At 46.7% G+C, this 23,042-nt stretch overlaps 1 protein-coding gene across 1 annotated transcript in view; it reads right to left on the reverse strand.

Moving 5' to 3' along the window:
- DNAH9 (dynein axonemal heavy chain 9) overlaps positions 1–23,042 on the reverse strand; it is a 398,671-nt gene that overhangs the window by 299,504 nt on the left and 76,125 nt on the right. The window contains exons 20-28 of the mRNA XM_077834481.1: positions 20,102–20,972; positions 18,761–18,891; positions 17,276–17,402; positions 11,626–11,778; positions 10,395–10,520; positions 9,247–9,486; positions 7,622–7,782; positions 6,682–6,838; positions 160–264 (exon numbers count right to left, since the gene is read on the reverse strand). Coding sequence (XP_077690607.1) covers positions 160–264; positions 6,682–6,838; positions 7,622–7,782; positions 9,247–9,486; positions 10,395–10,520; positions 11,626–11,778; positions 17,276–17,402; positions 18,761–18,891; positions 20,102–20,972 — 2,071 coding nt within the window. The remainder of the gene's footprint in view (positions 1–159; positions 265–6,681; positions 6,839–7,621; positions 7,783–9,246; positions 9,487–10,394; positions 10,521–11,625; positions 11,779–17,275; positions 17,403–18,760; positions 18,892–20,101; positions 20,973–23,042) is intronic.

Here is a 23,042-nt window from a genome sequence, read left to right on the forward strand (position 1 = left end):
ATCAGGCAACTGTGGAAAGTGGTAGACACGAGTGAACTTAATTTCAGCACTCAAGCTTCAGCTGAAAATTACACCTGGGTTTAACTCCACCACAAAGACTTTGGTGCTTGATGGCTGCAATAATCACCAAGTTCATTACTGAGAGTATTCTTCACTTACCTGTACAGCCACCACTGAAAGGACCTCCACTGAGATTCTATTAAACTCATCAAAACAACCCCAGGCACCCGTCTGGGAAAGGCCTTTGTAAATATTTCCACAAGACTGCAACAAAAGAAGTTCAAGAGCAAAATTGCCAATGGCATTAGTTTCAGAGAAAAATGGATAATTTATTTTCCACCCTATTTATTTATAACAATCTCCAGTATACTGTGGGTGTTCAGAAAAGTGCACCAAAACAGCAGGCACAATAAATTATAATCTTTATAGCTCTCCATAGTGTGCTACATGATTTGTTAATTGCACATTTTCAATATACAAGCACTAGAATCCCTTTTAAAGGTCACTGGTATTGAATTACTGATGCCCTGCTTCCTGGGAGGCCCACAAACTGAATAAAAGATGATTCAAGGATGTCAGAGTCATTCTACTGCACCAGATGAACAGGAATAAAAATACATTTGGACAGCTTAGCTGATTGAAGGTGCAGGAGGTTTCACAGGACCCTCTCAAGGCCAATGACCAGATCCCCACACTAGAGAGAGCAGTCAGTGTTCACAGACAGCACTGAGATGGGACAGGCGCTGAGGTGTCCATAGAACTTCAGGCCTTAGCTGAAGGAAACCAGAACAGAACAAGAGAAGCAATCTCAGCAAAGAAGGGAGCAAATGTTTTTCCTGGAGAGGAGCAAGGATGACTCAGTGACTGGGGTGCTAAGCTGGGACCTAGGCGATGCGGGTTCAATTCTCTGCCTGACCACAGACTTTGACCTTGGGCAATTAACTTAGTGCCAGATTTCCACGGGTAGTTTGGTGCAGATAGGTGCCAAGCTGGATTTTCAAAAATACCTGATCAGGTGCCTAACTCGCTTAGGTTGCTCTGTACATCCCACTAGGCACCTAAATACCTTTGGAAATCTGGCCCTTAGCCTTTTTGGGTACTGTCTACCCTGCACACTAAGACGTGAGACCTGGGTCCAGCAATTGTAAGGCCAGGTTTACATTGTAATATGGATGCTGAAGTGCAGTCTTGGAAACACTGAATCCACAAGCTGGGATCCCACAAACCCAGGTTTACAATGCAATGTAGACAGACCCTGTCTGACTCAGTTCCCATCAGTTCAATGGGAATAACCACCCTGCCTCACAGGGGGGTGAAGAAAAATGGAAATGGTGCCATATCAGCACCCATAGATCTAGTGTTAAGGACCAACTGCTACCTGGCTATGAACTCAGAGAATGAAATACATCTGGTAAGGAGAATGCATCAGAGGGATCGGTTTTATGTAGGTTTCTTAAGGAAAGTCATGCTGTTCAGGTGGACACCTAATACTGGCCATCTTAAGATGGAGGGCTATGCTGATATAAGGCCCGGGAGGTGACTGAACATATTGGCTCAGGTGGCAGACACTATTTACTGAGTAGGAGGAAGGCTTAGATTGGAAGTGATACCAGCTGGTGGATGTCATTTTCAGACATGTGTTCTCTGAACTGATGGACCATTATGCAGGAGCTGACAAGGGCATCATATAGCATGCTCCAAAAAGTACACTGGTTTAGCCTGTGTCCTCAGTGCAAAGTGGGCATGTTATCAGACCAAGGTAAGCATGTCTTCAGCTTTAGCCTACACTCCAGCCAGGCCAGAGAACTTCGTTGTAAAGCGGCAGCAGCAGCATGCTTGGGTTAGGGGTCTTGTGTGTGGAAGGGAACAACACTAGAAGAAACACAGGAAAAGCCCAAATTAATGCTGCAGTGAAGACAAGACTTAAGAGTCAGATCCTGCTCTGATTTACATCATATACACTGATTACAGTAACAATGGGGCTACAAAGGGTGGAAGCAAGTGCTGAGTTTGGCCCAAAGAGGATATATTAGCTAGTAGTTGAGGTCTGGCAACACTCACCAAAACTAGCTGCATTGCTCTGAAAATAACTGTTCCTTTGGGTGGGACAAATCTAAACCTAGGGTCAGGGACATGCACCATGCCCAAAATGGTTCGAGTGAAATCTAGTTGGGTTTCAGACAAGATCTCTCCCTTACAGTCCAGTTTATCCTCCTCTTTGATCCTACAGTGAAATCATAATGCTGAATTTATGACATCACAGGCATTTCCAAGCAGGAGGGGAAGCTGGACTGCAATGGAGGAAGATTTACAGACAGAAAGAGGTTATGGACCTTCCAGTTACTTGAGTTCTTCACAGTATTTTGTCCCTATGGGTGCTTCACCATAGGATGTGTGCACTTCCATGCACTCTCAACTGGTATCTGGAAAGTAGTGTCCACAGGCTTGCACCTGTGCAGAACCGTGCCTCATGCTCTGAGTGAGGGCAGATAGGGAGGCACGAGCCTGCTACCACTCAGTTCCTTCTCAACAGTGATGCCTAACTCCACAGCAGAAGGGAAGGAGGGCGGGCAGGAGACAAAACACCTTGAAAAACTTGAGTTACTGTAATGTAAGTAACCTCCTTCTTCTTCAAGTATCTGTCCCTATGGATGTTCCACCATGGAGACTCCAAAGCAGCCACTCATTGGGTGCTGAGAGATAAGTCCAGGACAGTTTGAAGGATGGCATCACCAAAGGTAGCTTCATCTCTGGAAGCAGGTAAGATGGTGTCATGTTTGGCAAAGGCATGGACAGAAGATGAAGTAGCAGTCCTGCAGAATTCTGCTACGGGAACATCTTTCAGTGGAGCCATAGATGTGGACAGAGCTCCAGCAGAGCACGCTGTTACTCTGTGAAGGAGCTGTGCCACAGCATCATCCCAGCTGGTCATGAGGCAACCTGAAACCTGTTTAGACAGTCTGTGTGTGGAAATCAGTTGGTCTTTCATCCTATCTGCAACTGATACAAATACGCAAGGAGAAGGCCCAAATGGTTTTATCCTGTTCAGATTGAAAGCATGGGCCCTCCTAACATCCAGTGCATGAAGGCTTGATTCTTCTCCGGAGACGTGAGGCTTTAGGTAGAAAACTGGTAGGTGACTCTCCTGGTTGATGTTATGTTCTGAGGAGACCTTTGGGAGGAAGTAAAGATGGGGAACCAGAATAACCTTCTCTTTGTAAAAGACAGTGTACGGTGGGTCCGCCATGGATGCTCCCAGCTCCCCCATTCACCTTGCTGAGGTGATGGCAATTAGATAAATGTCGAGGAAGAGTTGGAGGGCAGAGCAGGTCACCATTGGTTCAAATGTGGGGGAGGGGTTTCTTAGGGTGTTCAAACCCAAGTTGAGGTCTCACTGGAGGGGGGTTGACAAATGGGAGGAAGCAAGTTGTATAGGCCCGAAGAACTCTGGTTGCTGCCAGACGGGCAAAGATTGAGAAGCCCTGGATGGGCAAATGGAGGCTGTGGTGGTGGCCAGATGTACTCAATACAGCTCACTGAGAGACCCTGTGTCTTTAGTGCTAACAGATAGTCCATAATCATGGAGAACGGAACTTCTGAGGCTTGAGAAGATGGGAGGAAGCACCAGGGTTGGAAGCACTTCCACTTTTGCAGGTTCGTCTTGCAAGTACTGGGCTTTCTACTGGACAGGAGGACTGATTGAACTCTATCCAAGCAGGGCAATTCCATGCCTGAGAGCCACTGAGGAGCCATGCTCTCAGGCTTAGGGAGGAGAGGCTAGGATGAGTAAGGAACCCTGAATTCTGTGGCAATAGGTCCTTAGTGTTAGGAAGTTTGAGGGGTGTTGCCTCCAAAAGGCAGATGAGGTGTGAGTAGCACACCTGTCTTGGCCAAGCAGGTGCTACGGGAATAGCTCTTGCTCCGTCTTGGCATAGCTTGAGAAGGGTCCAAGGCAGTTTGCAGAGAGGCTTTCGCAACCACATGTCCTTCAGTGATAATAGACTGGAATTGACCTTTCTGATCTCATGGAAAGCGATCAATAATGTGTGTAAATTTAGAGTATGTGTTGAAATCATATTGTGCTATGAAGGCATGGTAGTTGGCAATGCCAAACTGGAGAGCAGGTGATGTGTAACTCTTCCTTCCCAGCAAGTCCTACCACTTGGATTCCTTATCCGATGGAGAGAGCCTAGAGCGAGCTTGATGGTTCCTCTCACTGGTGGCATCCAGTGCAAGGGAACTGGGGCTAGGATGGGAGAAGTAGTACTCCATTCCCTTTGGAGGGATGTAGTATTTCTGCTCTGCCCACTTACAGGTCAGTGGGATTTTGGCAGGTGTTTGCCATAGGGGATGTGCACTTGGGCAATCTTTCCCTGGGGACTGATGTTCAGGATGTCCACCAAGGAATGTTTACATTCTTGCACTTCCTCCAGCGGGCTTTGAAGTGAGTCCATTAGTCTTTTCATGAGGTCCTGGAAGGTCTTAATATTATCAGCGTAGGAGTGAGGTGGTGGCATTATCACGTCGTCTGAAGAGATCTTTACAGAAATCTCCTCAGCCTGAAACTCTCATTCCTCCTGTACGTCGGTTGGTACTGGAGAAGTATACGGTTCCAAGGTGTGCAGTACCTTAGGACAGTCTGTGAATGCTGGGGGTGCCAGTGCTTTCTCTTAGGCTCTCCATGGAATTAGTCACCATAGTGGCCCCTCAGGTCCCAATAATCCCGCCGGGCAGGGAGATAAAGGAAGGAATTGCAGTGATAATCATAATCTCTGGGCCTACAATGTCTGGTAGATTCCCTAGGATCCTCTTCATGAAAGAGACTCATAGGAGTAGGCTAGCACAATACTGAGATCTCCTAGTCTGAGGAATCTTCCCCTGAACTAAGGTGTGTGTGGGGGGAGTCCTCTGATGTCCTACTTGGTACCGAAGGCTGGAGACTTAAGCAAGTCTCAACTCTTGCTCTTGCAGCGGTGCCAGCAAGTGGCTCTGGTAGATCTTCCCCCACACTGGCGAGCCAGGTTCATCAGAGATAATGGGATCCACAGAAGAAAAGGACCTGGAAGGGGGTGGAGGGCTACGATAGCCTTCACACAAAAGTTAGTCACGGTAATTGACCTAGTGGTAGGTATAACCAAACGGGTTTCTTCCGCAGTACCAATGCCTCAGTACTGGACTCAGCTGGAGTCTCTGCCGCACCCTTAGAAGGATGAGAAGTCTCCTGAGAGTGGGTCTTATGAGCTGATCTGCTCCTTGCTCAGAGAGGTAGATTGCTTTGCCCAGGGCTACAAATGAGGCAGTCAGTATGACCAAGATGCTCTGCAATGTGGATGCTGATGGAGGAAGCAGACCCCTCTGGAGCTGGCCATGCTCCATTAATAAGAGCTTAAGTATAGTCTCCTTGTCCTTCTTGGCTCTGCCTTTGAAACTCACACAGACCGTACATTTAGAAGAGTTTTGAGAATTCCCCAAACACCACAGGCAGCTGGAGTGTCCATCACTGCAGGGAAAGGACCAGTGGCAAGTCTCACAGGTCTTAAACCCTGGGGACTGGGGCATAACAAATGACACTATAACACAAAACAAAAGATCAAAGAAGAGGAGGAGGGGAAGGAGCTTCCACCCTGAACATACAACAGAAGATAAATAAAATAAAAGCATCAAACAGAAACTGATAACGAAAAGAAACTCTTAAAAGAAACAAATGAAATAAAGAATTCACTAGTTAAAGTGGGGAGCTGAGGGAAGCAGACAGCAGAACTCTTCATCTTGAGCTGCAGGCAGCTGAGAGGGAACAGAGTAGCACTGGGCTTTGCTTCCCTGTCTGACCTCATTCAGACCACGAAGCACTGCTCTGTGCAGGCGTGGGCCTGCGGAAACTACTCTGCAGTCTCCAATTGAGAGCGCCCGGGCGCACGCACGTCTGACGGTGGAGCACCCACAGGGACATATACTTGAAGGAGAACGCTAACCGTAACAGAGCAAATTCAGAAAGCGAATGGCGAAGTAATCTGGGTTTTGCAGTCACTGTCACTCTTTCAGACCCAACCCAATATGAAAATCCCTAGTTGCATTCCTTACCAGTAAAGTGTGCTATGTTGTTGTTGTTATTTATTTGAATTATTGTAGCACCAAGGAGCCGTAGTCATGGCCCAGGTCCACACTGATCTAGATGCTGAGCATTATTTATGGCGTGAATTACAGTACAGCCCAGGAGTCCGGTAATGGACCAGAACCCTGTTGAGCTAGCCACTGTACAAATAATGGGGCTCCAGGATGGTTACGTATTTGTCTTAAGCAAAACTGGCAAGTCCGGGGTGACTGCTGTAACTCCCGTGCTGGGTCAGCCTCAGGCCTTTCGTAGCCAGCCCCACCAGAGGCAGAGTGTCCCACAGGGAGAATGATCCCCGGGGACAGCAGAAGGCTGGCCTCTGCCTCACTAGAGCATTAGCCCCTGGGGAGCATATCCTTGGCTCCCCAGGGACTAATGTACATGCATGCAGCTCAAACTGGAGGAGGAGGAGCCTGACAGTTGGCAGAGTGGCAGATAACCAAAGGGACCTCACGCTGACCCATCAGATGTTCCTTAGTGCCTTAGGCTTTTGATACGTTTCAGCCTTGCCCCTCCCCCTGGATGCTCCCCTGACACAACCTAACCCTGGATCACGTCAGACCCAGTACCTTGTAGTCCATCTGTTCAGAGCAGTTAAACACATACACCATGATGCCAAGGGCGCGCCCCAAATCTTTGGTCGTCTCAGTTTTGCCAGTCCCTGCTGGCCCAGCTGGGGCGCCGCTCATGGTCAGGTGCAGAGACTGGGTGAGAGTGATGTAACATCTTCCAGCAGCAAAGAGAAAAGAGATCTGAATGAGTCAGAGCGCCCAAAGTGCAGAGTCACAATATCAACGTGGCCTACAGGAAGGCTGCTATGGTTTATTGGGCCAGCGCATACTCGCGTAGCACTCACTCAACAGGCCACCGACACAGCGCAGGGTAATGGGACTAAACTCATGCGTGTTGAGAGAGCCCTTACTCTTCAGAATTGAATCTGCAAATGCAGAGTGAGTTTGCAAACTGAAAAATCCTCCTGTGCCATAGTTACTGCCTCTGCCTTGCTGTGCTTGCTCTAGGGGATACCCAGCATCCTTTGCCCAAACTCTCCGCAAGGGCTGGATTTTCACAGCAGTCTGATGACTCTATGCCCTCTGTGGCTGATCACGGAGAGGTGTGGGGCCAAACTAGCTTAGCTGCAGAGGAAACCCAGCAACCTGCTAAGTGTTTCACACCAGCACCTGAGAGTCCCTGGTTCAGAGCACTCTGATTCACATCACTGTGCAGCGACCCCTTTTAACAGGCCTAGGGGTGACACCGGTGGATTCTGAAGACCCCCTTGAGCTCTATAAGCAGTGCTGCACACCGGCAGAGGAGGTAGGGAGAGATAGTGTGTGAGCTGTGCTGTGCAGGGCAGCTGGAACATGGAGAGAAGGAAAGCACTTGTGAACTATTCTGATGTCCTAGCCAACCCTTCTATGCCACGCACAGTGGTTTCTTACTCCCACGTGGGAAGCTCTGATGCTGCAGTATGCCAGGAGAAGGATTCTAGACATTCTGGTGACCCACCTGTCCGTAAGGGGCGTGATCACGAGCCGAGGTGTATTGCCCAGATATTCGTAGGAGTACAGAAACTGGGCATCACAAATGTTTGCAAAGCAGTGCTTCTCCTCATCAGCCCATCTGTGCCGAAGCTGCGACAGCCAGATGAATGCCTGGGCACTGTCGACCTGCAAATGCACCCACATGTTCACTGACATTCAACAAGCAACAGGTTAAAGATGCTGGGCCAAGTGTAATCCTGTTATAAGTCCACTGGTTTCAATGGAGTTAACCTGTGACTGAATTGGGCCCAGTGTTTGATGATTACAGCAGACCTGGCAAGTCACTGAACTGCTCAGTGCCTCGGTTTCCTATCAATAAAGGGGGACAAATCCTAGGTCCCTCTCTTGCAGCAGGATGAGGGAACAGATTAAAGGTTCCAGGGCAGCATGGAGAAAGGTGCAAAGAAGGGCCTGAGAGAAGGTGCAAAGGGAAAGATGAGGCAGGAGGCAAGACAGAGAGCTGTGTGAAGCTATTGCAAGGGCAGCCAGAGCAGATGGGAGCCATTTCAACCTCCCTCCCACCCAGCACACAGCCTCCTGCAGGAGCAGGAGCATCCCAGATAAGAGGGGCCAGGCTCCTGTGAGAGCTGCTATTGAGATCAGTTTGCCGCTAACAAGGCTGAGCCCAAGGTGCAGAGAGCTCCACGGTCAGCCAATTGTGAAAACAGCGTGTCCGTCCGTGAGGGGCTGGTGAAGGGAGGGGTATGGATCCCAAGCCCTTTCAAGTCAATGGGGATCTTTCACCCGCTTTCAGTGGGCTTTGGATCCCGCCCTGGAGGGAGACTGAACAAAAGCTAGGGCTTGCATGAGCCCTTAAAGCACCTGCCTTTGTGGCTCCCTCAGGGGGTAGGCCCCAAAAGACACAGTCTGATGCTTTGTTCACATTTTAAAAATGCAACAACAACACTGCAGTGTCCAGTAGGCACCCCAGCATGTGTTTTATCAGCCCATTAACACACGCCTGGGCTGGTGGAGGCACAGGGTCACATAATACACCCACAGTTTGTATAAATGGACCAGTAAAACACAGCCTGTAATTCGTCTGTGTCATGGTGCACTGCAGCACCACTGGTTTATTATCAGCTTCTCTCAAAAAATCAGCTTGCAAAGGGAAAATGTTCATGCTCTTACACGTGAAGAAAGTAATAGAGGGGACATGTGTCACAGGAAGGAGGACCGGGACACAAGTGCTATAGAGGGGACGTGTGCCACAGGAAGGAGGACCGGGACACAAGTGATATAGAGGGGACGTGTGTCACAGGAAGGAGGATCGGGACACGAGTGCTATAGAGGGGACGTGTACTACAGGGAGGAGGACCGGGACACAAGTGATATAGAGGGGTCGTGTACTACAGGGAGGAGGACTGGGACACGAGTGATATAGAGAGTATGTGTAACACAAGGAGGAGGACTGGGACATAAGCTACTGGGGCAATAACACATTTTCCTATTTCAGGAAGATCAAAGATGGCACAGTTTTTCTTACTCCATTAATTCATTGGGAGATTTGCGCTCTAATATAAGACACTGGTAGGACACAGTAAATGACAGTGCTGAAAAGGCGTAATGTCTTGTGGTATATCAGCAAACCTTTTGAGCTATCATCTTAGCTACGACATCCCGAGCATGTACATCAATAGTACATATGGTCATGATTTTCTGTCTGTCACCCTTGGAGAGCTGACCGATTAGCATGGTGATGAGGGTATTCAGCTGGGTCACTTGCTTCTTGTAATATTCCTTCATTGCATTCTCATATCCTTCTTCCAGTCTGGTAAAGGCAATTCCAACTTCCGTGGTCCACCAGATCTGGGTACAGGTCAGTGCCACCTTAGAGAAGGGAGTTAGTTCATCATCCATTGCATAATAGCCCTGACACCATGTGTTGTATTTAACAACATGCTCTCGGCAAAGCTGTGGGGTTGTGAAAAAATCAAGCAGCTGCGGCATAAAATGAAAGTATTTCTCAAAGTGGTAACAACAACAGACACTGCAACATAGAGCTGCATTGAACTCGTACCCTGGGACACCAACATCAGAGACAAGGACAAATTCAGCAGCTATTCATCAGTACATCGTTGTCTTTTACATGCCACAGGGTAGCAGGGGGAGGGGGTAGCAGACAAAGCAATTCACAGGAGGGGATGAGAACCTCCAAGATAAAGGAGGGGAGGGGTTGCTTTATTTCATTCGCTCACGTAGACTTTTTTCCTGCTGCACTCCTCACTCAGCCACCAGGCAGGTAAAGTATACTCACTCCCTCTGGCATGGGACTAACCCCTTCCAAGGTAACGAGCTCTAACACCTGCCAGAGTCTAAGTCCATGTAATCCTGCCTCAGCACAGGAGGATGGACTAGAGGACGCGTAAGGTCCCTTCCAGACCTATGTTTTTATGATTCCATATATGCAGCACTGACACTTCTGTATGCTGGTCTCATTCTACAGCACCCTGTCATTAAACACACAGATACTGTACCTGCACTGAGCTCACAGAACCAAACCACTGGGCTCTGCCTGGAACCCCAGCTCAGGAGTCTCCTATGACCAATGGAAAGCATGTCCTTGGGGCAGGTGGCACATCTGGAGTTCAGGAGCAGTAGCCAGACAGAGCTTCCCCACCCACCCCAGGGACTGACCAGAGGCCCTATACTAGAATAGTGACCCAAGAGGCTAAACTGAGAGCTGCTTTCTCTAGAGTGCCAGTCGAAGAGGAGACAAGTGTGACGTTATCAGATACCTGGGCAGGGTAGTCAAAGAGCCACTGTTCTCTTGGTTTCTCTTCATAAGCAGTCACTCCTTCTGTCATCTCATGTCTCACGGTAGCCCTCATGCTGTCCAGCACATGATTCAGCCAAATTTCAACCTAGCAAAGGTATTAAAACACAGTGACACGTCTGGTCCACTGAGGAACCTTGTGCAATAGGTAACTATATGGGACTGTATTAATGTCCTTTAACTGAATATTAAACACCCGCCATTGGTCCTAGGCCCAGGACTACTGAGCTGAGACTTGTGTCTTCGCCTTCGCATGCGTTCACAGGATTCTAGCTGGCATGAAATCAACACTGATAACGCAGTTGTGACATTGCTAGATCTCCAACTGCAGCAGCACTATTCCGAACTCCACCGGTGGGTAATTTGCTTCAATATCTTCCGTCGCCAAGGCCAGGAGGAGAATCGCTCATGTGACTTGGGCACAATCTGCCAGCACTCACACAAACTCAGTGCTGGACATGGGGGGGAATTCTTGCTGTGACGAATGTATCACAGTAGAAGCTCTCTCCCCTGGCTGGCTCTCTGCGAATTCAGTGTATGTTGAGACACAACGTATCATTCTGTGCCCATCAACTGCGGAATTCTAAGGCTAAAATTAGAGCTGGTCAACAGGTTTCAAATGAAAAAAAAAATCACAGTTAAACAGCTTTCATGAAAATCCCTGTGATTTTTTTTCCCAAAATTGTGCCTTTTTTCTCAACAAACACCCCCGCCCCAAAAAAATCCTTGGTTTTCAGTTTACATTTTGTCAGGTTTAGGTTTACTTGACCCTTCAGTGCTTGAAAGAGAACAAGAGGAGAAAAACCATTGTCACTATCATGGGCAGACAGGACTCAAACAACTCAAAGGGGGGATGACCTGTGCAGTAGGGAGGTGCCATTTTTATACAACACCTTTTCCAACTTTTAGGACACTTTAATGATAGCTCTGCAGGCAGCCTGGGTCAGACAGGCTGTCTCATTGTTTCCTTGTACTCTCCTGTCTGTCTCCATCATTGTCTCTTGTCTGATGCATAAATTGTAAGGTCTCTGGGGCAGGGACCAACTTTGTGTTCTGCGCTTGTATAGCACCCAGTGTAATGTGGCTCTGGGCCATACCAGGGGTTCCTAGGAACTACAACAACAGAAGATAGGGATAAAAGCACCAGCCGCAATCTAATTCTGATGATAGGAAATGAAGCGGCTTCATCTCACCTGCCCGCTACAGTCACATGGCTCACTGAAGCTGACATATTCCTCCTCTTTACTGTACATCCCCAGGCCAGTTTTGGTCGGCTTTTGCTCAGAGTCCACCTGGAATTTCATCTTGGCCATGTTGTCAAACAGTTTGGAGAGATGGCGCTGGACCTGCACAGGGAATGGTAGTAGAGAGGTCATTCAGGTGGAAGGATCTATGTGCGCTCATCAGCAGGGCAGCTCCCTCAGTCAGGCTCCCAAAAGTTCACTCTCATCTCATCCCACTTTGGCCAGACATATCATATGATGGGCTGGTCACATCCTTCTGACACAGCAGGATTAACTCTGTAGCTCTGGAACAGACACAAGCACCATCTACTTCTTCTTCACTTAGAAAACAGAAATACCTTTCAGTGGCAATACTCTAGTAATACGATATATTTTATTCTTTATGTTGCAGTTCCCTGCCATGGTACCTTTTGTACAGCACAAACACACCCACACCCCTACGTACACACGCACACAAAGCAAACATTCTGAACATTAAGTGATCAGTCGCAGGTCAGCCTCACAAGGTACAATGATGGTAGAGCAACGGTGAGGAACCTATGCAGTCCTACGCTCAGGTTTTTGCTGAGCATTGCTGGGGGAGTATTGAGAACCCAGCTATCTCAGCCTATGGACCAAAAGAGTTGTTACCGGAAGTCAGTTTTGTGCCAGGGAAAGGTGCTCAGCCTTGGAGACTGAAGGCCTCTGCTCTTCCCCAGCAAAGGAATACTAAGAAGAGCAGCAGTGCAAGCTTAGTACGCTACAACCCACCATGATACCTCCACCTCACCGTAGAAGGGTCACCTCTACGAGTGAAAGACCAAGTCAGACTCCATGGCCTGTTCAAAGCTTGTTCAACTCAGTGGCTCAAAAGGAGCAATTAGGTAGAATTGCTCGGGAGGGTTTCCTTCACCATGAACATCTGTCTGCTGGAAGATGAACAGACCACCAGCGCTTTTTCCAGCCTTCGGACAATACAAATTTTAGTCACTGACCAACCTGGGTTACAAGCAAACTAATACCGGAAGTAAAGGCTCAGGAACTTCCCCCCCAAGACATATGTTCTCAACTTAGGGTCACACCACCATGGAAGTCATGAACTGATGCCTGGCTGATCACTCAGACCTGCCCTCCCCCTACTGCTAAAGGAGAGGGGCTCTCTGCTAAATCGCAGTAAGATGGAAAGGTTGAGAACCCCCATCCTAAGGTACACAGTCCTCTGCTACAAGCACTGACTGTCTAGAAAACCATATAAACAAATGGATTTCTCCAGTCTATCACAGGTCACTGTCTCAGATAGAGAAAGGATTAAAAAATTTTCAAGCAGTATTGCAGAGATAGACCTTTATTATTAATATTTTTATGCTGTTTGGTTCCACTTATATTCATATTGAACCCAATTCTGGAAGGTGATGGGCTGCAAGTGTCAACTGGCACTCAGCACATGGCAGGATTGGCCTCCTGGCTTTCATGATCTTGAGAAAAGGTTTCTGTGGTTTATTTAATGTGCAGAACTTTCCTCTTAGCGAATCATCCAATCAGATTCCTATGCCTAGCCAGTCTAGACAGACTCTATAGAACACTCTGACACTCAGTTCAACACCACCAGAAAAACCTTGGATATACCTGAATCTTTACAAGTTCAATGCCAGATCTGCTATGATAATATTGTTGTGCATTTAATCCTCTGTTAGGAATGATCAGACAGCCTCAGAGACTACAATGGAAAGGCCAAGAGTTTATCCATATTTTATCCTTCTTGACATTTACTTGATTTTATTGTAAACAGTTTTAAATAGGTATAACAGACAATGCTCACAGAATTCCTTCCAATACCAGTGAGCATTTCAAGGTGGTATTTTTTCTGAGTTTCTCCTGTTTTTTCCCCCTGTCTTTGTGGTATTGATCAAATGCACAACTGTGAGGTTTCAAGGGTTGAAAAAACCAAGGAGCACAGAAAAACTATAAGAAATATTATATGTCAGCAGAAAATAATGGCATTTCTATATATGCACTGAGCCCTGACTAACCTGAACTTCATATAATCATATATCTCCTTATCTGAAAGGTTTCTTAACTGGAAGAGATTCTCCACTAGCTAACAAAAAAATAGAAATGCTAATTGAGTCTGGATTGAGTAAAGTTCAGCATTCACTATGAAAACGTCTGTCAATTTTACAAATCAATTTCAAGATGAATCAGAACAAGGCATCACAGCCCTGTTATTCAATTGCTAAAGAAAATGGGTTTAGCTGGAGCTTCCCGACTGACGGGAGGTATGTCTACACCGGAACTAGATGGTTACGTTTCCACTCAGGTGGATGTACACAGGCTAGCTCTGACACAGCTAGCATGCTAATAGCAGCACACAGTTGCAGAGGCACAGGAGGGGCTGGCCACCTGAGTCTGATTCCCATCTGAGACGCTAGGTACACACTCAGGCACTATCCCGTCCTGCCACCCACACCACCACGGCTACCCAGCTAGTTTTAGTGTTCTATAGTTTTAGTGTTCTATAGTTTTAGTGTTTAGAGCTAGCACATGTACACCTACGTGAGCTGGAAGTGACATCTCCAGCTTCAGTGTAAGCACACCCTGGGTGCACACAGCTATCCCGCCAATATCCCGTTGTGCCGGCCAGGCGCTCTGACTTAGCTGTATCATGGTATAGACATCCAGGTGTTAAAATGACGACAAACTCCTATAAAAGTAATAATCTACCTTACCTACATTGGTGGTATATTCACTAATGAAAAACAGAGCTAAGATTTTTCTACAGAATTTCTTATCACACACTTCCAGAATATGGGGATTCCAAAGCACAGCCTGTAACAATGAAGGTAATGCCTCCCATACAACTCCCATATAATGCATCCCATACAACTCTGCCCTGCTGGGGACAGGAAAAGGAAACAAAACCTAGGAACGCCAGGAAATGCAGTTAAGGGAATTTCTTTAAACAGCAATATCATTGCAACTTTCTCTACAGTGCAGTTCCTCACCATGCCATCCCATAATCCAGTCAATCATGTGGATGTCACTCCTTGTAGCAAGAAGAAAAGGAGTACTTGTGTTAGTCTCTAAGGTGCCACAAGTACTCCTTTTCTTTTTGCGGTTACAGACTAACACGGCTGCTACTCTGAAACCATTCCCTGTAGCAATATCTTTAGAATGACTTGATTGCATTGGCGAGTCCCTAGAAATACTGCTTCTGGAAGAGGCATTTCCTGCATTAGAACCTCCAGAACAAATGTCCCTGATGGTGAAACATCCACTCTATTAACCTAGGTCCGCATACACAAGAACTAGAACTCACAAGAGCTTGATCTGCATTTGCTTTAGCTAGGCTCATCATTTGATTGAACCCTGGATGGCTCATATTTTACAGTTCATACTGTTCTCCTTTGTGTGTAATGGGTCTTCTGTGGCTGCCTGTTAGGGAGAAACACCTGATGCATGTGCACTGCTTTCTAGTCAGCATCATCATTCAAGGAGCAGAGACTACTGGGCGTCTTGTTCAAACTGAAATATGCCACAGAGAAGTCACTTTAAACAGCACTGAGCTTTCCTGAAGGCCTCTGAACACTCTTATCCTAGAATCTGCCAACCACTGCCAGCCATATCCCCCCATAAATACACATCCATTTACAAGCTTGGCCTTGCAAAAACAGGTTATGTTTTATTTTCAACCACAGACACCTCAACCACTGCACTTTTTCTCACTATCAGCTCCATCCAGAAGCATAAATTGACCAAACCACCCCAGTGCATCCTTGTCAGAGTGCAAAACCCTTCACAAGAGCTGCTGCTTAATGCTAACCCACACTGAGAAAATACATTCTCCATGGAAGGTCAAATGAGTTCAAATGGGAACACTGCTTGTGTTGCAAGCCTGCTCTGAAGAGAGCATCCTGCCAAGATTCTCAGTCCTGGCTCCGAGCTCCTCAGAGCCCAACTGCTGGGAATCCCCTAAGTATTCCCTTTTTGGTTACCCTTTCAGGCCGTGGGGGTAGAGTGCAGGCCACGCCTCCTATTGAACATGCCATGCCAACGTGTCTTGAGTATTACTGCTGGCCTCCATTCATTCCTGCCAGTCCCTTTGACTGTGCAGGAGGCAGAGCTCCCAGAAAGGAAAGTCAAGATTGATGCAACATTGTGAGAGGGACCTACCATACCTCCACTGGCAACTGGTCCAGAAAAGTGTAAAAGAACAGAGCAACCTTGCTGGACAGGTTTCCTGGCCCAGGTACCTCGTAACTGTGGACCCTGCAAACTGTGCTTAATGTGTAGTGAAAGAGGTGCAGGGGCTCAAGCAATTTTTTTTTACAATCATAACTGATGCAGCCAGCCCAGAGGTGCCGGGAGTATGAACTGTCAAGCCTAAAGGTGCCGGGGCTCAGCCCTGGCAAAATTAAGCACTGCTTGCTAATCCCTGGAGCGGGTCTAACAGGAAATGTTGATTGTATTTACACAGTAAGCTCTTCAGAGCTGGGACCATCCTGTACTCCACGTGTGCGCAGTGCCCAGCACAATGGCACTAGTACAGCACAAAACAAGGAATGAGAACGACAGCATCAGCTGTCTGGGGCACCTTTGGTGGGGATTGGGGAAAGGTCGAGTCCTCCCATGCCCTGCAGTCACTGTGCTGATGCTTCTCTGGAGTCAAGACACATTTGGCCTCAGAGGGGCTCTCCAGATAACTGGAGCCCTTATCAGCCTGTCCCTCAGCCTGCCCCTTCTCTCTTGGCACCTCCTGCCTTGGTCCCATCTCCTGTGTGGAGACTCCAGCCCATCCAGAGCCAGAGATCGTTGCCATCAACCTCAGATGCCAAGGACACTGAGGAGCCATCAATTAGCAGGGGCCTTGGCTTCCTTTGGATGGAGCCCTGCCTGGCACAGGCATTGCTATCACTGAGCCTCGTGCTCAGAGATCAAGGCTGACTCAGATTTAGATTTGAGGATTTCCCCTTTGAAGCATTCTGAGTAGTGCAGCAAGGGTGGCACACGGCGTGGTGTCCCCGGGGGCCTAACTTCTCCCTTCTCCTCTACCGGATCAAACAACGCAAGAGCAAAAGGAGTGCCACCAGTCTCACATTAAGGCGCCCAAACCCAGGGTGAGAATACTGCAAGATGGAGCTTTCTGAAACGATCAGTTATTTTAGGTGCCTCCATTTTTGGGTGCCCAACTTGAGACTCCTTCAAGGGCAGGTGCTTGACATTTTCTGAAAATGGCCCAAAACTGAGCCATCCAAATTCCCAGTCACCGTTGCAAGCTTTCGCTGAGATCTTTAGAGAAAGTCTGTTCCTTCAAACCTCAGAGCCTCCAAGAACAAAGTCTGTCCCTCGTACGGTGTCAAAAACATACACTAATCAGGCTTAAAGGAGCTTTATTAGAACAATCGGTAATGCTTCCCAATGTTTAGAGACGAGAATGTGATGTACATGCTGCCATCTAGTGGAAAGTTATATATCAATAACTAGAGAAATTATCGTTCATGTTACTATTGGGGGGAACAGAAAAACATTACTTTCTAGAAGAAGCTACAGGCATGTTCTGGGCTTGTCACTCTATCCACCACTCCACTGTTCAAAGGCAAAGGCAGTAATGTGTGAGACTTACTAGCTGCGGGTTGGTGCCATTGGAAAGAATGTCCAGTAAATCCGCAGAAGAAATGAAGTAAAATCTGGGAAAGGCCAACCTCTTGGTGTCCAAGTATTCAGCCAAGGCCTTCTCACACAGAGCCAATCTGGTGCAACAAAGCAGAGAAACCAAGTCCAGAATCAACACACATACATTCTGCTTAGCATCTAATATTGTAATTCACGTTCAGAGGCAGAGTTTTGACCCAAAAAGTAAGAAGTGACAGAGGCCTTGTCTACACCTAACATTTATGTTGCCCTACCTACATCACTCAGGGCTGAGAAAAATTTTGCACACTTAGCCCATAGTTAGGACAACCTAACCCCCGGGATAGACCTTGGTCAAGGAAAGATTCTTCCGTTGACCTAGCTACCACCTCTCAGAAGGTGGATTACCTATGTTGATGGAAACATCCCTTCTGTCGATGCACAAAGCCTCTCACTATCGCGGTACAGCAGGAGGGCAACAGCTGTGCCACTGGGGTGGCTGTAGTATAGACATGGCTATAGATTCCAGGCTCTCCACTAGGGATATACCCAGTATTATTGATTTTATGTGGAAGGTGCCCAGATACTATGGTGATGTGAAGCAGTATAAAGCCCTCAGACACATAAGTTCAGAAGACTCCTGCAGTCTAACCCAGCCTTTTGGAACTACTCACAACTCCCCCAACCATGTTCATGTTGGGATGAAATTGCTCAAGCTTGGTCTGACCTAAATCTGTTCAGCTGTTTGAGTTTATGAGATTCCGAACTTCCAATTTAAACCTTGTGACTTTTTGCACTCAAAACTAAAAATGGCTAAAATCATAAATTTCATATATAGCACTTAGCTACTCCTCAGTGAGGAATATGGGCCTTGTAGAGCTGAGAGGTTTGTTTTAAATTAACAATGTTATTAGTAGTGGAATACTACTGACCAAAACAGCCTTCACACTGAGTTTTCAAGTGTGCACTTCCCAGTCAAATTAGCACACTGAAACGTATTTATTTATCTGCCTCAGTGCAATAGGGCATTCCTCAAAGTATCTAGCAGTCTCATGTGGCAAGGCTATCTCTGCAGCACTGAGGGGGTAAATTTAAACACACCATAGTTAGAAGTCTCAAAAGAACATGGACGTAGCCATGCTGCAGATGGTTTGCATTTTTTAGGACTGGTTACACTGCTCTATAGAGATACAACGTACATGTAAGATGGGTGAGCTCACATTGCACTCAGCACCTTATGTTTTGAGTGTCTGGACTTCTGTGTACAGAACTTCTCAGCCTGAACATTGCGATAACAGCTTGTTGGGTTACAGATTGGTGGATCACAAACACAAAATCTAAATAAAGTTTAGTGTTGTTGTGACTGGCTGAACAGAGATGGCCATCACCACCCAGTAGAGAGATCTGAGAACACAGAGTAAGTAAACTTATCGCAGCTAAATGCAGTGTCCCTCAAAGTCCGAAAAGTGTTACTCACCTGCTCTGAATATCCTCCAGTTGTTCATAAAGACCTGGCTTATTAGTAGCCTCAACGACATTCGGCGTTTTCTCCGCATCGTAGGCCAGTTCTTTAAAATCAACATCAATTCCTTCAAAACGCTTGGAGTCCTACAAATGGCAAGAGAGAAGCTACAGCCACCGGTCAAACATGCATTTCTTTACTGAAAAGACTCCATCATCTGGCCACATTGATGAATAAAGTTCTGCTTCTAGAGCACTTAAGTGAAGAATAAATACAGCCACATTCAAAATCCTGGCCTCACTGAAGTCAATGGTGAACCACAACCACCCCTGGACTTCAAAGGGGTCAGGATTCCGCCCCAACCTCTCAATGAAATGCTCAGAGATTTCTTTGTCAACAAAACCAAAAGCATCTATTTGCCTTTAATGCTGGTGAAAAGGACCTGAATGGAGCTTGTCTGCACAGAGCAAGTACAGCAAGCTTCACGGACATTCCACCCCTGGCCAACGTGCTCTCACTCTCGATTGTGGTTTCAACCTCCCATGTCTGTTGGTAGCTGGTATAAGTCACAGCAATGCTCAGGCTGCTCACACTTATAACAGGGGGTTGGCCCTGCACACAGAAACCAGTCTAGCAGAGTGCAAAAGCGAACTTTACACCCTGACACATTGGCACACACAGAACTGAGCTCTAGACTGTCTACACTGGGGGCGTGCAGTTCAGCTGGAACCTGGGGCAGATCCTGGATATTTCCCCATATACCCACATTTACGTAAATCAATAATAGGACAGGAAACCAATAGTAGTTTAGATTTTCCTCTACAGGCCATCAAAGGAGAGTGAAATCCTGGTATAATTAATTTGTACTGCTTTTCAGAGAATGAGCAGTGGAATGCCTGGCCCAGCTCTCTGTTAAACACTTTTACAGGGATACTGTCAGGGCTAAATACTGTCAGTGGCCCACACTTTATATCTGCAAAATCCATGTAATGATCTGTATTTCCTCTGCCAGCACAACCAGGCCAATATGTTTCCTACGATAAACAATGTCAGCAGCCCCACACTCACGTGCAGCCCTACAGTAACAAACTCTGTGCAGTGTACAGGGGAGAGGGGAGATCAGTGAGGGCTTTCAGCCTCCTGGGACAACCCAAGAAAGAAACAAAAGCACAACCTCCTTTATCCAAATGTCCTGGGGATGCTGAATAAGCCCAGGCAACTAAGGGAATTTCCAGTGTGACAAGTATCCACCAAAGGGTTTGTTGCATTTCAGACAGCTCTGGTTGGGATAATGGAGGTTGTCCTGCGTTCCTTTCTGACTGAGGAGAACATGACTCCTGTCATTCTGCTGCGCACCTCAGGAAGCTGCGCCCGGATATCTTCTGAGCCAATAAATATGCTTTCCAGGTGAGACCATGTCCGCTGCACTTCGAACCAGATAGAAATGACTGTGTCGGCTGTGGACAGCTTCTTTTGCCATCCGGATACTTCCTCTAAGAAGAAGGCAATATACTTGGATGTCATCAGATTCTGCAGCTGCACCTGGTTGTCTTCTAAAGTTTCAATGAGCTCCTCGTTGGATTTCAGCAGGGGGATGTTCGTCCGGGGGTGCAGTTCATACTGGAATTCCATGCTGCTCCAAGTGCTTTTTAGCTCTTTCAAGACTTTCTCCATGCTCATTTCCTTAACTGCTTTATCCACTATGCCCCGAACCTCATCCTCAAAGTTATGCAGGTTGAGCGTCAGGAGGTCGGCCAGTGTGGTGTCTGCATCCATGGTGAATGTCACACCTGTTGCCTGCATCAGCTGGTTCCAGTGCCTTTCCCGGATGGCGGGATTCTGAAGCTCCGCCACAGCCCTCAGAGATGTCAGGATGTTCTTCACCCTGTTGTCCAGCCCAGTGAATGCGTCCCACACCCTCATTTCTTTATCCAGGTTCCGAATATCCTTTGCAAACTTTTTGCATTCAAGGTCCATGTTTTCCACATTAATATCCTTCCATTTCGTGGCCTGCCAGTCGTTTATGCTAGATGTCACCACAGAGATCATATCCCAGAGTTCCTTGAGAAGACAAACTTCCTTCCTGCATTGCTTTAGCTGTTTATAATCAGGAACATTGACTTCAAACAAACCAGCTGATTCGTAAAGTGAGGCCATGGTTGACTCCATTTGTTTTATCTCAATGTGGTTTGCATCCAGCATTAGGTAAGGATTTTCAATGTCAAACCTATAAAGCAATTTTCATTCTTCATAAGTAAGATTATAAACACTTCAAATAAAATATAATGCAAAGCAGCTTGTACAAGAGACACAGTAAAGACATCACAGCTCTAGTATGCTCTAATGGTAATTCCCCATTGCAGAACTGATGCCATTTTAAATTCCCATTTGTACTCTCATTCTCTTTTTCAGAGCATAGTCATCTTTCTGCCTGTAGTCTCTACTAACATGGAGTTACGTGTTAAATAATGGCTAAACGGGAGGTAAAATTGTCAGAAACACTGATACTTTTTAAAAGGAAACAAAAAGCCATTTTTCCTCTTTGTGCCCCAGATTCACATGCTCGCTGTCAGCCTGAGGTACGAGCTAATGGCAAGACAACTCAAAAAGCTAAGTGGCTCACCCATTCAAGGGCCATTACAACCGATCTGGTCAACGCAGCTGATTCTACCCCAGCCTCCAGAGAATGACATTTACAGACGCGAGCCCAGTTCAGTGGGGTAGAGTTATTCCTCTCTCATGTGCGCAGGGGGGATTTTATTAATGTATTTTATCACACTGCTACATGAGTGCAAAGTAGTGCGCTTTAAAGGAGAGTCACTTTCACTAAGGAGGGAGACACAACATGAAGGGAACTCTCTTTCATTCATTTACACAAGGTTTCTAAGAGCATTTCCATTCATAAGCCTTTGTGTTTCTGGCCAAGTAGGCCTCTGGCTATAAAAACTGTACAACTATTGGAAGAATGTTCTTTATTCAATGCAGGAATCAATAGGAAAAGATTAAAACAATGCTTGGACCTGGAGCCCAGGAAAGCCTCACTCCAGGCTCAAAGCTGCTCTGCTGGAGCCAGGGAGCTGGTCTACGCTACAAAGTTATGCAAGTGGCTAGGAGTGCGATAAATCATCCTATCCCCCTAGCTGACACAGCTATACCAGAAAAAAAAAAGTGGAGATGCAGCTGTGCTGACTGAAGAGTGCTTCTGCCTACATCTCTCGTACACTTGCACACATCCTACACCAGCACAACTCCTCCTTCTGTTGACATACCCTGCATTTACACTAGGGGCTATCCTGGCATAGTCTGGGGGGCATAGAAGCACCTATAGCTGTCTCCCTAGGTCCCAGCACTGCCATCATCCTGGCAATGGGGGGGTACTGTGTATCCCACAACAAATAACAGCAATATACCTAGTAGTAAGGGGCACTTGAACTACCCAGATATCCACCGGGTAGTAATCTGGCAAAACACAAAATGTCCAGTAAGTCCTTGGAATGTATCAGGAATGACTTCTTGGTTTCAGACGGTGAAGGATGCAACCGGGGGGGCAGATGTTTTAGACTTGATTTTGACCAACAGGAATGTATTGGCTGTGAATCTTAAGGTGAGAGGGAACTTGGTAGAAAGTGATCATAAAATGATAAGATTTCATGAGTCGAAAGAAAAGAAGGAGTGAGAGCAGCAGAATAAGAACAATGGACTTCAGCAAAGCAGACTAACAAATTCAGAGAACTGGGTAGGTAAGGTCCCATAGGAAGAAAATCTAAGGGAAAAAGGAGTTCAGGAGAGCTGGCAGTTTCTCAGAGAGACATTATTAAAGACACAACAGCAAACTATGCTGATGCAAAGGAAAGAGATGACAAATAGGAGGAGGTTAATATGGCTCCATTAGGAAAGCTTTAATGACCTGAAAATCAAAATGGAATCCTACGTAAAGAAGAAGCATGGAGAAATTGCTAGTGGTGAGTACAAAAGAAGAGCGCAAGCAGATAAGGATAAAATCAGAAAGGCAAAGCCACAAAATGAGGTACACATAGCGAGGAACATAAGAGGCACTAAGAAGAGGTTATATAAGTACACTAAGAGCAAGAGAAAAATGAAGAGCAACCCCATACTCTGGGTGTCCCTAAACCCTCTAACTGCCAGAAGCTGGGAATGGACAACAGGATGGATCACTCGATAAATTGCCCTGTTCTGTTCATTCCCTCTGAAACATCTGACACCGGCCACTGTCAGAAGAGAGGATACTGAGTTAGCTGGACCATTGGTCTGACCCAGTATGGCCGTTATTATGACC

The sequence above is a fragment of the Eretmochelys imbricata genome, chromosome 14 (genome assembly GCF_965152235.1).
Source record: "Eretmochelys imbricata isolate rEreImb1 chromosome 14, rEreImb1.hap1, whole genome shotgun sequence".
Lineage (NCBI taxonomy): Eukaryota > Metazoa > Chordata > Testudines > Cheloniidae > Eretmochelys > Eretmochelys imbricata.